Source organism: Lupinus angustifolius, unplaced genomic scaffold (genome assembly GCF_001865875.1).
Source record: "Lupinus angustifolius cultivar Tanjil unplaced genomic scaffold, LupAngTanjil_v1.0 Scaffold_26_28, whole genome shotgun sequence".
Taxonomy (NCBI): Eukaryota; Viridiplantae; Streptophyta; class Magnoliopsida; order Fabales; family Fabaceae; genus Lupinus; species Lupinus angustifolius.
The window spans coordinates 63,621-78,861 of NW_017720395.1; the positions used below are offsets into that span (position 1 = coordinate 63,621).

Genomic DNA, 15,241 nt, shown 5'->3' on the forward strand with positions numbered 1-15,241 from the left:
TGTTGACCGCCTTGCAGGACCATGCGTTGAAAGTCAACCGGAAGAAATGCAGTTTTGCTAAACCCAGTTTAGAGTATCTGGGACATATTATCTCTCGTTCTGGAGTGGCCGTGGATGAGTCTAAGGTGGCCACTATGAGTTCGTGGCCAATACCCCGTGATGTGAAGAGTTTAAGGGGATTTCTGGGCCTCACAGGTTATTACCGTAGGTTTGTGCAAGGGTATGGGAGAATTGCCAAACCTCTCACGGATTTATTGAAAAAAGATAACTTCGTGTGGACCGAAGAAGCCACTCAGGCCTTTCAGACCCTCAAGGAGGCCATGGTCAGTTTACCGATGTTGGCCGTGCCTGACTTCTCGAAGACCTTTGTGTTAGAAACCGATGCTTCTAGTAGGGGAATTGGGGCCGTGTTGATGCAGGAAGGTCGGCCTTTAGCTTTCTGGAGTAAAGGGTTATCGGCTAGATCCCAACAGAAGTCGGTTTATGAACGAGAGTTGATGGCGTTGGTTCAAGCCGTGCAGAAGTGGAAGCATTACTTGTTGGGTCGCCACTTTGTTATTAAAACGGATCAACGAAGTTTGAAATTCCTTACAGATCAGAGGCTTTTCAGCGAGGAACAGTTTAAATGGGCGGTAAAACTCATTGGATTGGATTTTGAGATTCAGTTCAAACCCGAACGAGAGAATTCTGTGGCTGATGCGTTGTCAAGGATGGCCTATTATTCGACACTCTCAGTGATTAATGTTGGAGATGCCGAGGTGTGGTTCCAAGAGGTTCAGCAGGAACCGAAGTGGAGGAAGGTGGTCCAGGATTTGGTTGAAAATCCCGAGTCTCATCCGGGGTTCCAGTTTCAGTCAGGGCGATTGTTGTATAAGGGGAGGTTGGTTCTGCCCAAGACATCTGACAAGTTACCTCTGATCTTAGCTGAGTGCCACGACAGTGTAGTCGGGGGTCATTCCGGATTCTTCCGCACTTACAAGCGGGTTTCGAGTTTTTTCTATTAGGATGGCATGCGTGGTTACGTGAAGCAGTATGTCGAGGCGTGTGATGTTTGCCAACGCCAAAAGTACTCCACCTTAGCTCCGGGAGGGGTCTTGCAACCCCTACCCATTCCTACTCAGGTATGGCAGGATATTTCGATGGATTTTATATCCGGATTGCCACGGTCTAATGGTAAGGATACCATCTTTGTGGTGGTGGATCGGCTCACGAAATATGCCCATTTTTATCCTCTTGGCCATCCCTACTCAACCAAGGATGTAGCTTCCTTGTTTGTTAAAGAGGTGGTGAAGTTACATGGGTACCCGACGTCGATAGTTTCCGACCGAGATCAGGTCTTTTTGAGCCAATTCTGGCAGGAGTTATTCCGACTGGCAGGTACTCGATTGAAGTACAGCACGTCCTACCATCCTCAAATGGATGGGCAAACCGAGGTGGTGAATCGCGGGTTGGAAACATATCTCCGTTGCTTTGCCGGGCCCAAGCCGAAGAAGTGGGTTGAATGGCTTTCGTGGGCAGAATTTTGGTTTAACACTACTTATAACATTTCTGCAGGTATGACTCCTTTCAAGGCCTTGTATGGGAGGGATCCACCGACCTTGATTAAGGGGTGTACTTTCACGTCGAAGGTTGAGGAAGTAAATCAACTCTTGGTTGCCCGCGACGAGGTTCTTCAAGAGTTGAGACAAAACCTGTTACGAGCCCAAGATCTGATGAAGACTCAGGCAGATAAACATCGACGTGAGGTAGAGTTTGAGGTGGAAGATTGGGTATTCTTGAAACTGCAACCTTATAGGTTGAAGACTCTAGCTTCCAGACCTTCGGCCAAGCTCGCGGCTAAGTTCTATGGCCCTTACCGGATCGTGGAGCGAATCGGACCGGTAGCTTATAGGTTGGCATTGCCGCAGCATACGCGGGTCCACCCCGTGTTTCATGTTTCCTTGTTGAAGAAAGCTCTAAAACCGGCTCAACAATCTCAACCTATTCCGTTGATGTTGTCAGAGGAGTGGGAATTAAAGGTGCAACCGGCAACAATCCTACAACACCGCGTTGATCAGAATGGAGATGTTGAGGTGTTGGTGCAGTGGGAAGGGTTGCCGGAGTGTGAAAATTCCTGGGAATTAGCCGCTCAATTGCAAGAAGCTTTTCCTCAATTTGCCCAACAAGTTGAATCTTTTGGAGGGGGTATTGATAGGATGAGGGGGAAACCACCCATCACTAGGGTATATCATAGGAGGCCACGTGGCAGTGTGAGGTGGCTATGGTAACTGCTGAAGCAGTATTCCTAACTGCCGTAGCAGTGTAGGAGTAAAGGGGGGGAAGTATAAATAGGGGATTGGGGGAATCATTGTATTCAGCTTTTGAAGTATTGAGTAGGAGGGGATTTGATTCAGGGAATCAACCTTGTAGTGTGTAATTGATTCAGGGAATCAATTAGGGTTCTTCATTGTATTCTTCTAATCTTGCAATCAATAAAGAGGTATTAGTATCCGGAATTCAATTGATTCCGGATCGATCTTGTTTGAATCTTCTTCTTCTTTTGTGCAATTCTTTTACCGGTGTTATCATTATGATAGATCTATTAATGAGGCTTATGAGAGAAGAGGTAACAAAAAAGGATCTGGAGTGTCCCACATGGGTGAGAAGGATGATAATATGGGGGCTGTGGGGAATAGATGTGCTAGGAAAGGAAAATAACTGCATGGCTGATTTGTCAAAGAGAGAGAGAGAGAACAAGGGGATTCAGTTAGTGGGGATCGGTCATGTGAGTTTAACGAGGAAAGGTTTGGGGAGGGGGCAGATCCTCAAAACTCTGCTGGGTTTTATATTTAATTCTTATTCTTTTTCCAGTTTATGGGTGTGTATATTCATATTCATTCTGCATTGATAGCCATCAAAATTTCAGGAAAGAAGGCATCCCTTGTTAATATGAATGATACAGTGTTTTCCTTATGAAGAACTAATAATTTGGTCTTTCTTAGCCCTGCTATCCTATCAAATTCTGTTGTAACCTGTAATTAAATTTTGCTTAACTGGTTTCCCCTCCTTCAAAGTAACTTATCATCTGGGACTGGGATTTTGTCAAGATTTTTGTGTCAGTAATAAAGGGTGAACCTCGGCTTAAGGGTAAGGTTGCTTGCGTTGCGACTTGGAGGTCATGGGTTCAAATCCCAGAAACATTCTCTTCGCTTCACCTGCGATGCTAAGACTGCGTACATCTACCTTCCTCATACTCCACTAGGTGAGAGCTTCGTGCACCGGGCTCCCCTTTTTTGGTCTGTAATCACAGTTTTCGTCTACCTATGAATCTCTCCATTGTTCATGCAAATGAGTTTTCATCTACCTATGAGTCTCTCCATTGTTCTATGGAAACGGAGTCATTCGGAAATTGATAATGGTGATTAGTGCCACCTGTTTCTGGAATTCATTAACTGTGCTATTCAGTCATTTTATCATCTTTGTAGGAGCGTTAGGCAGGCGGGTTAGAAAGGTATGGAACATATGATTTGGGTTTCATTGTTGAGTGTTTCAAGTAATACAGAATCTTCCAGGTGCCATTCAACTTGGTACCTGCTATAGTTGCTTAACATAGAGAAGTTTGCCTTAAAGCGTGATATTGCTTCAATTTCATACTATTGAGATTTCAGTGACTTGTTCTTGGTGTATTGACTTAGAGCATGATAATGTTTCAATTTCTCTTTTTGCTAGTCGGTTTGATGTTTTACTTACCTTGATGTTTGCTGTACAGTATCAGGAGTGGAGACAGGAAGCTCTTTGGATCTCCCTTGGTTACTTATTTGGTAGAAGACCCTCAATTTGGAGCCAACATTGAGGCATCTGTACATAAAATATTGTCACCTTTAAGAAAAGCATATTCTTCGACTAAGTCTCATGATGGGAAGGAAGATGGTTTCATTTCTGCTGGCAGTGATGAGCAATCGAACATCTCCAATACTGAATGTGAGTCAAGGACTCTGACAACTGTCTGCAGCGAACAAGAGGGGACATCCTATGGGGAGTCATCTTTCAAACTTTTTTTGACTAATGAAAGCTGTTTGAGCTATGATCCCATTGAGAAGGATTCTCTTATAAAGCCCAGTCAACATATAAGAGTATTCCTTGACTGGACTGGCAGTGAACATGCATTGTATGATGCCAGCTTCCTGAGAGATCTCCCTGAAGTTCACAAGACTGGGTTCGCAGTGAAGAAAACCCGGCAAGAAGCTATTTCTTTGTTTTCTTGCTTGGAGGCATTCTTGACTGATGAACCTCTAGGACCCGATGACATGTGGTAAGATTGCTTTTATGTTCTTGAAATGAACTTCACACTAGACTATGCTTTTATGTTCTTGAAATGGACTTCATACTTGACTACAGCTATCTGCTTTGGGAAATATAGTTGATTTAATTCGTGTTTAATTTTTTTAATTAGGTACTGCCCTGGATGCAAGGAACACAGGCAGGCTACGAAGAAGCTAGATTTATGGAAATTGCCGGAGATTCTTGTTTTTCACTTAAAACGATTCTCATACAGCAGATACCTGAAAAACAAACTTGACACTTTCGTGAACTTTCCCATTCACAACCTTGATTTGACCAAGTATGTTAAAACTGAGGATGGACAGTCCTATGTGTATGACCTTTATGCAATCAGCAACCATTATGGTGGTCTCGGTGGTGGGCATTACACTGCGTATGCTAAGGTAACCTCATAATCTTTGATTCCTCACACTATGAGCTGTCATGCCAGGTTTTGATTTTGTAATTTGAGAATTCTTTCTGCTCTTTTAGATGTTTCTGCTGAAACCTTGTGCATTTGTTGTAACAAATTTGTGCAGCTGGCGGATGACAATAAATGGTACCATTTTGATGACAGTCATGTCAGTCCTGTCACTGAAGCTGAAATTAAATCTTCAGCTGCGTATGTATTGTTTTATCAGAGAAGAAGCAAAGCGCAGATGGAAGGAGAATCTCAGGTTCATACAGGTTCTCATGGACAATGATAGGGCATTTTTGTTATATTTTATACCTGGATTATATGCTAATTACAATGTGGAGCTTAGGTCCTGGATAGTATATGATACTCTCTACAAAGGAAAACAAGCTAAAAGTTGAAGACAAAATGTTACTATGTCGGAACAGTAATTAAGCCAATGTTTAGGTGAGGCTCTGGAAACCATTTTCATTAGGAGTCTGTGTTATTATTACATGAATTATACCATTTTTTGATCCAGAAATTTTGGCAGCCTATGAACTTGTTTAGATATTTGTTATTTATTTGGAGATTAAAACAATAATGAACTTATCACCCGTGCTGTGGTAGTTGTTAGTATCCATGTTATGCTAATGATTGTGAAAGAATTGTACCCATTTCCCATTATATCAGGATTCTGGAATCTAATATCATGCAACAATAACAAAATGTGTGGAAGAGAATTTAAATGGCAGCTGATTATATCTGCTTGTTTTTTTGTCTATTTTAAATAATGGCTTATTCTCCTACTTTTGTATCCAAATGGTAGGTAGGTATGGGACTTGAGTCTCACATTGATAGTATGAGATTATAATGTGGGGGTTTAAGGTCTTGGGCTCTCCAACTACAATAGTTAGCTTTTGTGGTGTGGTTCTCCCAATGTTCTTATCAATTGACATCAAAGCCTTTCGACATGTTGCCCAGCTGCAAATGAGCAATGAGGGTGGTGAGTGGTGACGCCAGCATTGCGATGTTCGCTCAGGACTAGTCAAAGGGGATATTCACAGCCAGCATGCTTGGGCACTGGCCATGGGGCTGCTGAGCGTGGTGGAATGTTAGGATCTTAATTGCAAGGCATGGGACTAAGTCCCATGTTCTAGGGGATTCTAATGTGGGGTTTATATGGTTTTGTGCTCTCCTACTATATAACATGTAGCTTTTGTGGTGTGGTTCTCTCAAAGCACTCATCACATCTTTGATGTACTACTGAAGATGTGTATGACTTGATTGCTGCAGTATTTCTGGAGTTACTGTTCAATGGTTCAAATCAATTAACTCATAAGCTTTTAAATCTGAAATCTGAAAATGTAATAGTTAGAATAAAGTATCTCCTCATACTAAGAGATAACTTGTCTCATTCAGATAGTAAAAATATGACACATGTATTGTTTTGTTTAGTTTTAGAATTTTTTATAGAAAATGATTAAATATGACACATGTCAAGATTTTAGAGGCTAGAGGAGATAACTTATTTCTTTATATCAAAAGTTATTTATTCTCATAGTTTAAATACCACACTTTTTCATAAACCCAAAAATGTTCGGCCTCTACAATTGGGAAGAGTAATGGAAATGATAAGATTTCATTTCCCCCCTAAAAATTGGGGTCTCTTGTCTCTATCACATTGTTGTAGATAAAATGCTTGAAACTCTTTTATCTATAATTTTGTTCTTTAAACTGGATTTCAGAAATTAGATAGTCAATTATAGACTTAGTGGACAGTATCATTGTTAATAGCATGAATATATATTTTAGGCTAATTTAAATAATTATTATTTAATTATATATTAAAGGACTAAAATTATATTTTTTAATTTTTATGTTTGATATGAGTTTATCTTGATCTTATGTATCGTTATGTGCAATAGAAAATTAAGACTCATGTAGTTTTTAGTAAAACAATGTTTTGTTAGTTGTGATAATTTTATTGGTTATCTTCAAATGATGTGTTATATGTATCTCTAAGAAAGTTTTTCTCCTATTAAAGTATGTTTTGGTTAGCATGATAATACCAACATTTGAACAAGGTAATTAAGGTGATTTATAAGTTAACTTTTAGATTTAATACTTATCTATCGATATTCTAATAGCTTTTTATATTATTATAATATCATCCATTTTTGTATGTTAACTATCGTTGACTCTTCAAAAATGATACAAATGAACAAGAAATAATATAATGACAATATAAAAAACTTTACATGATAATATAAATATTAAACTTTTTATAATCATAAGAAGCATTAGAAAAAGAGAGACAAACAACCACCACCATATTGCTTCACATTTCATTGATTGCTTTCATACCTTGCTTAAGAAGAAAAGCTTATGTTACTTCAAGTTTTATGCATTGGTTGAAAAAGGACCCCTTTACACTCAAGTTCCATTATGAAACCAGTGGGTACTTTTCTTAGAACTTCAACTCCTTGATCAAACTATGAGATAGTGGCTGGCTACATCTATATGTAGACTACATGCAAGTATTAGATAAAGTTCTTTAGTCTTGACCAATACTGTATATGTATTAGGAATGAGGTTGATATCAATGGTGATGCTCAAGGAGTGGCAACATTTTCCTTTGCAAGAGGAGCAATCTCTTCCCCATCTATTCCAGGTTCACTGCCAGTTACCCCTAGGCTCAACAGCACCTTTTCCCATTGTTTTGCAGGTCCCTGCATCAGATTTGCTCAATGATTAGATGAATTCCATTTTTACGGTTCATACCTCGATAAACAAGGTTTTAAATCAGTAACTGCAATTGCGACCCTAATATTGTGGTTTTCACAGTCTTCATAATGAAATTACGAAACAATTGTGACCACATCAGCCTCATTTTCCTGCCATTGCAGTAGTGCAATGACGAGTGTAACATATTTTGTAGTGTAACATGAGCAAAACAAATGTTTCACACAGAAGCATGCTGCATGCTTACCTTCCATGAAAAGTCTTGGGCCATGCAGTTCTGGATCATTTCTTTCAAAGCATGGGTACCATAGGTTAGAAGGGCTCTTTTGATAGTTGTCGCTAACTTATCTACATCATCTGGATCAACAGCCTCACACTAAAGAACAAACTCAGCTATTATAATAATCTTTCAGTTTCACTCCTCTATGAAAATGAAACAACATTATTTCTGTACTTACTTCTACATTGAATGCTCCAGTGTGGAATCCAGTAAAACCTTCCTTTACAGTGTCAACAAGTCCACCAGTTGAGGAAACTATAGGCACCTGTTTCAAGGTCACACCACTATTTCTTTAATGTTTCATCAGTCAAAAAATGTTGCCATGGAACACTAAAGTGTATATAGATGAGAAGAAATGGATGGAAGAAAAGGCATATATACCGTTCCGTATGGCATAGCATGCAACTGAACTAGACCACATGGTTCAAATCTACTTGGGATCACTATAAAGTCAGCTCCAGCATTTATCTTGTGAGCCAAGGGACCATTGAATTTTGCAACTCCTCTAGCGTTTTCCGGATACAATACCTCTAGTTGCTTAATTTGATTCTCCATGGTTTTCTTGCCAGTTCCCTGAAGAAAAAAAGAATATGAATGATAAGCATAACAAAAATGTGATTCGGACAACTTCTCACAACACGTGATAGGCGTATTTTGTGTACATAAAACTTCCAGGTGTAGCGAGAAGTTGTCTGAATCCGTTGTTTAAATAATACCTCTTTAAGCATAATTTTGTTTAGGCATCTGTATCAGTAATATGGACTAAGTAAAAAAGAAGAGAACAATTGAATCAAGACACTTACAAGAACTATTATCTGAACATTCTGGTCAATGAACTCCGGGATAGCTTCTACGAGAATATCTGAACCTTTCTGCTCTTCTAGCCTACCAATAAACCCTATTACAGGGATATCCCTGTCAACAGGCAAACCAACCTCTGCTTGAAGGGCTTCTTTAAGCAGAAATTTTGCTTCAGTGACCTAAGAATAACAATATTGATGAACATGGGACTTCAGTGAACCATGTCAAAGAGGAATCCAAACTAACAAAGAAACTACTACTTACAGTTGTTGCATCATAGTGTACATCTATGTATCTGTCGGTTACCGGACTCCACTCTCTATTATCCATGCCATTAATAATACCAGTGATACCAGTTGCGCGAATTATGTTGTCCAATTCAACACCTCTTTCCTCTCCAGAAACAAGTTCTTTGGCATAATATGGACTCACAGTTAACACTCTATCTGATTCTAATATTCCAGCCTTCATCCAATTAATTTTCCTTCCCTTCACAGGCTTAACATGCCTAGAGGAGAAACAAAAGAAATATGAACATGGTTGGCTATAGTATATATTATAGTTCAAGTGTATAAACATAAGATCTATTTTGTAATGTGCGTTTTAAAAAGATAAAAGCATCATATCATACCCGTCGATGAAGTCAAATGAACTCTTGAATTCATTAGGTAAATTGAGAAGAGAGAAGTCTGAAAAGGCATGCCTACCCTGGTAGGCAATGTTATGAATACAAAATGCAACCTGCATGATTGACCAAGGTAAATCGACTTCTCGAGAATGATGATATGAAAAATTGATTTCTTACACTCAGAAAGTAAATAAAATTATTACCTTTGCATTCTTGTAAATCCCCCTGGACTTGTACATAGATTTCAAGTAGCATGGAAGAAGAGCAGTGTGCCAATCATTGGCAACAAAGATGACATCTTCGCCTGCCAAAAGACCGAAAACGATTGTAAGCCTAATTTAAACTTCTTTCTCACAACTGAATAAGTTAGAGTCACACCATATGGTCCTGAGAAATATTTGCTGTTGTTTAAGCTCAAAACTTTTGGTGCCTCAAGTGCAGCCTGAAAGTTGTTAAACATGTCGATAATGTCATATCTACAGTCAAGTAAAAAAAGTTCTAATCCTTAGCTAATCAAGTATATATAAAAGTGCTGATAACAAACATTAAGATACAATTCCCAGCTATCAAGTACTAGACTGAAACAACAATGAAATGGAATAAAAGCTAATACTTTTGGAGTGTTTTCTTTCTTTAGTTCAAACTACTACATGAATGTACTCTGCAATCATAAATCAAAACAGAAAATTTGCATTTGAAGGGCTTGAAAAAATGGCTACAGATACTTGCCTTTGGTAGCATTTGACAAGTGGACAAACAGAACAAAATATAATAGAAAGGAAGAAAACTTTAATAGGAGGAAGTAAAGTATATAGGTAATGAGCTACCTGGCACAGCAAACTGAATCTAAGTTGATTATCTTCATAATCCACTCCAGCCTTGGGGCCATAGAGTTTTGACCCTGTCTTGCCCCATACCTTTCAAATTCCGAATGCAAGTTAGTTTAAGTTTAAGTATAATACTGTCTTCAACCCTATAAATAATCTGTTGTGTGAACTGGTTTGATGGCAAGAAAAGGCATTTAACCTTCTCAAGGAACATAGGGTGATCTACGAAAACACGATCAACTCCTCGCTTGTAGCAGTGAAAGAAACGGACAGTTTCTATTTTGTCAGCAACTTTGATCTACCAACAAAAAAGAGGAGAAAACCATGAAAATCTTTACCAAGAGATAGCAGTTCTTACTATACATGAACAAAATGGTTACCTCCACCAGCACACTAGTGTCCCATGCATCCTGGTATTGGTCATAACGTGGCGACACTGTCATAACACGGTGCCCATTTCCCTACATTAATTTGCATAAATCTATATCAAGTAATAATGATCAAATTACAAAAGTGTGAATCAAGGCCTTGGTTTAAGTGTTAAGGAGCTCAGTAATCTTAGATTCAAATCATGTACAACAACCAAAGCCTTAATTCCTCTAGGTGGAGTCGACTAAATAGATTGAACAACGCCGTAATGTTCTATCATAATCTTATATTCAAATCATGTGAATGGAAAAAATTAGACGTCAAGAAGACTTTGCTCTTTTAAATGGGTCTTTCTAGCTCGATTCAGATTATTCAGAATCCAAATATGTTTGTGAATTCCAAGGGTCTAAAACAGAAATTTTCACAACAAAATTGTGTGTGGAGTCATGAATTGGAGATTGAAATCTACTTACAGCCAAAGCTGGTGGAAGTCCTCCAAGAATATCACCAAGTCCACCAGTTTTGCTCCAAGGTCCAACCTCAGTTCCCACAAAAACAAGGTTCATTCCTTTACCACATACAATTTCCCCCAAAACCTTATCATTATTACTTCTCCTACATGAGCTATAGATTTTGGTTGCATTTCTGGTCCTAGTTCTCATTTGTAGCTTGTTAAGAGATCTTAACCCTTCATAACACAATGCTTGGTTGTTGAGGCTTATCTGAGCATAACACAGTTTGGCCTCTGCTCTCACTGTTCCATGGTGGTTGAGGCACACGCCTCTCGCCGCCGCTGTATAATAGGCTGCTACAGTTGCCATAACTGTAATCTGCATGTAACACCAAACAATTTCTACTTCATTGCATCATCACCATTCATTTTTAATCATCAGACTCTTAGATAAAAATAATACAAATAAATGGTGGATATGTATTGAAGGTAAGGATATTAAAGCAATACATTGAGTTGTATAAACTAAGAAGACAAAAGGTTGCAATCAAAACAAGTGATGATTAGTGAGGAATTACTCAAATTAGAGTTTGGTCTTAAAATCTAAATAGATGGGAGAAAGACTATGAATCTGGATCTGGTTGTGATGTGGGTGTTGAACAACTCATTCAAGTAAAATCAGTGTGCACATAACAGTAATTACAAATTAGTAAGTCAAATACATTTATTTCTGACAAACTGGTATAATATTGCTATTTATAATGCAAAAAGTAAAAGTACTATGTATTATAAATAGAAAGTTAAGCTAAGTTGAAGAGAATGTTACTATAATTTAGTTGTAAGATAGGAAGAGTGAGTGATCTAAGCAACAATCCTAGGAAGAAGGAAGTTGAAGTGTAAAGGTAAGCTTAGGAGTGAGTTTGTGTCTGCTAGGAACAAAGATTTTGTTAGTGGCATTTGTAGTGTGAGGGAGCCTCTCTCCTCTGCCTACAATGTTTTGACACATGCCAATCATTGAAATTGCAGCCAGTGGGCCACCTCGTATAAATACATTATTAAATATGTGAGATGTAAACAAATTATTAATAAATAAAATATTATTTTATAACACTGTTAATTTTTTATGGAAAAACATTACTTGATGTGATTTTTTACTTTCCCTTTTGCATTTAGAGTATCTATAGGCTCTAAGTTTATAGAATTATATATAATCATATACTATTCACTTATTATTATATTTTTGAAAAGTTAATAATAATAAAAAATGAAGGATGGAAGAGTATAAAACTCTTACGCTTTATATATATATATATATATATAAAAGAATAAAAATGTAATTACATTGCATTTAAAAGACAAAGTGCCGTATCATATTATTTTTCTTTTATTTTGTGTGCATCCTTACTCGAATGGATGTTGACCCTTTTTTTGGATGAGAAAAAATATATACATCGATAGTGTAATAGTTTTTTACAATATTATTATATCATTCATCATTTATTTTCAACCATTATTAACTGTGTATAAATTTTGACATTGTTAATACATAGATATTATAATTTTTGTTGGAGATATTGAAAGATATATGTTTCATAAATTATTTATGTAAATGAGGTCAATAAAGACTTCTAATTAGTATAAATGTCTTTTCCCATCTTGCACTCACACATCATGTTCACGTGCAAAATATTTACATGAGCCGTTGGTGTTACATCACCTCAAATTTTAAACAAATTAAATTATGGTTAAAGAGATGAGAACAAGGAATCATAAATAAATATATTTTTTAATTCAAAAAATCACTAAGTTTTATTTTCCCCTCTCTAAGAAAATACATCTACCTCTGTTTTTTATTTCCGGCCCTAATGTAGAAATAACATATTTCTTTTATGATGAAGTTTTTGCTCTATTCGTTTAATAATACATCTTCAAATATTAAATAGATAAATAAAGTATTAAATAAAAAAATAGATATGCTTTAATGAATATTTAAAATGTTATGCATCTTGCAATTAGAAAAGTTTGTCGGGGAATGAATTAAAAGAATTTAAATTTAAATTTTCACAACATAAAAGTTATTCATTTCTCAAGTTCAACGTCATTTTCAAAAATTTAAAGGAAAGGTTTGATATGAAAATTTGTACAGGTATCATTTCCCACTATTATTAAATTATCAAGTGGTTGAAGTTCAATGAATTGTCCTCTTGATTGTTCTTTCATGAATACATGTCGGGTTACTTGTTGGTTTCCTTTCTCAAATGGCACAAATGACATGCAAAATGCGACAAACAAAAACCCCATCATGGATGCAAATCTATTGCTATGAGACAAATGATTGGGTCCACCTCCTAGGAAACTGAAACCATGACCGTCTAAATGATATTAGTACGAGAAAAGATGTATAAATAAATAATATAAGTTTTTTACATTATCATGATATCATTCATTATTTATTTTTAATTATCATTACTTATAAATTTTTACGGTATATAAATATTTGACTCGGTATAGATGGAAAAATGAAATTATAAATGTAATTAGTAGTTATTCACGTTTTTATTTATTACGGTATATAAATATTAAAAAAAAACCGTCGTTAATAACTATTATAATTCCATTTTCTTGTATGACACGGAGACATCTTAATCTCCATTTTTTTAGTTACATTTTAAAGAGAAAGAGAAAACTTAAAAACTACTTTAATTCATACCCTTAAGTTTTTTATTTATTGTTCTCCAAATTCAACACTAAAACTAACTCAAAAAAAAACTATTTTTAAAAAAATATTATTACTCCTAAATATATTCTAATCGGTATGGGTGCATCATGATTCCCAAGAGCTAGAAGGTCGCTATCCTGCATTCCTGCTATCCTTTTAATGTGATTTTAAAATAAAATCAAATTATTTGTGACTGCCAATACAGATTTGCAATCATTAAAGTTTACTGCCAATGTTGGACTCAAACCACATTTTAGGATAAGCATAAAATACACAACTAGGAATTATCATACTATTGTGAAAAATCACAAGCAGAATTCACTTTTCCAACTAAACCACTTCCAAGATTTAACTTCTGGTTGTTGGAAGAAAATGAATTGCACACACTTCACACTTCACTCTATGGCAGAATTGTTTGAGAAGAAGTTAAGAAAATGAGCATGAAAGAATTAAAGAATGCATGAGCTTGTTATTCACTTACTTTGAATACAAGGCATTGTTTCTATTTATAGACTTAACTACCATAACCAACTATAACAACCATCTAAAAATAGCCTATTGAATTACAAAATTCTAATACTCTCCCTTAATTCAAAACAACTACAAGCAAACTACACTTAACATCTTCCTTAACTCTTTGAACCTATCTATCTTCAATGATTTGGTCATAATATCTGCAATTTGTAAAGCTGTCCCACAATGCTTCAATTGTATCTTGCCTTTCTCAACTTGATTTCTAAGGAAATGGTATTTCCTTTCTATATGCTTGTTGCGTCCATGGCATACAGGATTCTTAGCCAAATTGATAGCTGACTTGTTGTCAACTAACATCTCTACCTTACCATCAAGATCAACTTCCAATTCATCAAGCAAGAAGGTCATCCATAGAGCTTGACACGCAGCATGGCATGCTGCAATATACTCTGCCTCACAGGTAGATAATGCCACTACCTCTTGCTTCTTAGAGCACCAGGATGTTGGTGAACCAGCTAGGAAGAACACATAGCCCATGGTGCTCTTCCTTTCTAGTGGATCTCCACTCCAATCCGAATCAGAGTAAGCAACTAGTTGAACTCTGTTCTCTGTTTGCTTATGGAACAGAATTCCAAACTCAGGAGTACCTCTTAGGTATCGTAGAATTCTCTTGGCAGCAATGAGATGTGATTTCCTTGGATCATTCATGAATCTACTCACAACACCAACACTGTGTGCAACCTCTGGTCTTGTGTGACAAAGGAACCTTATGCAACCAACAATCTATCTAAACAATATGCTGTCAATCTCAGCTTCATCTTCCTGCTTGCCTAGCTTCAGATTGGTCTCTGCAGGTGTCTCAGCAGAGTTGCAGTTCAACATATTGAACTTTCTTAGTACATCTTGAGTGTACTTTCTTTGATGCAATTCAATATGGTATTAGAGCCTTCGTCCTAAAGGTTTTGATTACCTCTGTGCATTTTCTACAATAATTATTTTTCTCTTCCAAGATTCAACAAACAACAGAAAAAGATGGAAATTGAAGTGATGGAGAATAATGCAGAAGATGAAAGCAAAAAGGAAGAGAAGCATAACATGAATTAACCCTCAAGAGGGCCATTGAGGAAAACTGACTTCACATCTAGCTGCCATATGTCCCAATTGTTCCAATTTGCTAAGGCAACTAGCAAATTCTTCACATATACACCATGCTCTACCCCACACTTCTTGAACCCAAAATTCAAGAAGAATGCA

At 36.9% G+C, this 15,241-nt stretch overlaps 2 protein-coding genes across 4 annotated transcripts in view; one reads left to right on the forward strand and one right to left on the reverse strand.

Moving 5' to 3' along the window:
- The window catches only part of LOC109338470 (ubiquitin carboxyl-terminal hydrolase 9-like), a 16,875-nt gene extending 11,417 nt beyond the window's left edge, over positions 1–5,458 (forward strand). For 2 of the 3 annotated variants that reach the window (XM_019575724.1, XM_019575726.1), the window contains exons 12-14: positions 3,749–4,291; positions 4,433–4,703; positions 4,839–5,458. In XM_019575724.1, the coding sequence (XP_019431269.1) occupies positions 3,749–4,291; positions 4,433–4,703; positions 4,839–5,003 (979 nt within the window). In that variant the 3' untranslated portion in view covers positions 5,004–5,458. The remainder of the gene's footprint in view (positions 1–3,748; positions 4,292–4,432; positions 4,704–4,838) is intronic. The other variant, XM_019575725.1, reaches the window with a different exon arrangement.
- Positions 5,459–6,941: 1,483 nt separating this feature from the next.
- On the reverse strand, positions 6,942–11,783 carry LOC109338471 (granule-bound starch synthase 1, chloroplastic/amyloplastic-like). The gene is made up of 14 exons (XM_019575728.1): positions 11,621–11,783; positions 10,817–11,173; positions 10,355–10,435; positions 10,174–10,272; positions 9,975–10,064; positions 9,526–9,589; positions 9,351–9,451; positions 9,151–9,260; positions 8,784–9,027; positions 8,522–8,698; positions 8,100–8,291; positions 7,897–7,983; positions 7,686–7,814; positions 6,942–7,425 (listed from the first exon to the last, which is right to left on the reverse strand). Exons 2-14 carry the CDS (start codon positions 11,162–11,164, stop codon positions 7,309–7,311), a joined length of 1,839 nt encoding a protein of 612 aa, XP_019431273.1. The 5' UTR covers positions 11,165–11,173; positions 11,621–11,783; the 3' UTR covers positions 6,942–7,308.
- Between the last annotated feature and the right edge of the window lie 3,458 nt (positions 11,784–15,241).

Excerpts from the sequence above, each read along its gene's own strand:
- LOC109338471 (XM_019575728.1), bottom strand. The coding sequence starts at position 11,164 with ATGGCAACTGTAGCAGCCTATTATACAGCGGCGGCGAGAGGCGTGTGC. Across the intron at positions 10,436-10,816 it reads GACTTCCACCAGCTTTGGCT|GGAAATGGGCACCGTGTTAT; the intron begins GTAAGTAGATTT and ends AAATTAATGTAG. Across the intron at positions 10,065-10,173 it reads ACCCTATGTTCCTTGAGAAG|GTATGGGGCAAGACAGGGTC; the intron begins GTTAAATGCCTT and ends GGAATTTGAAAG.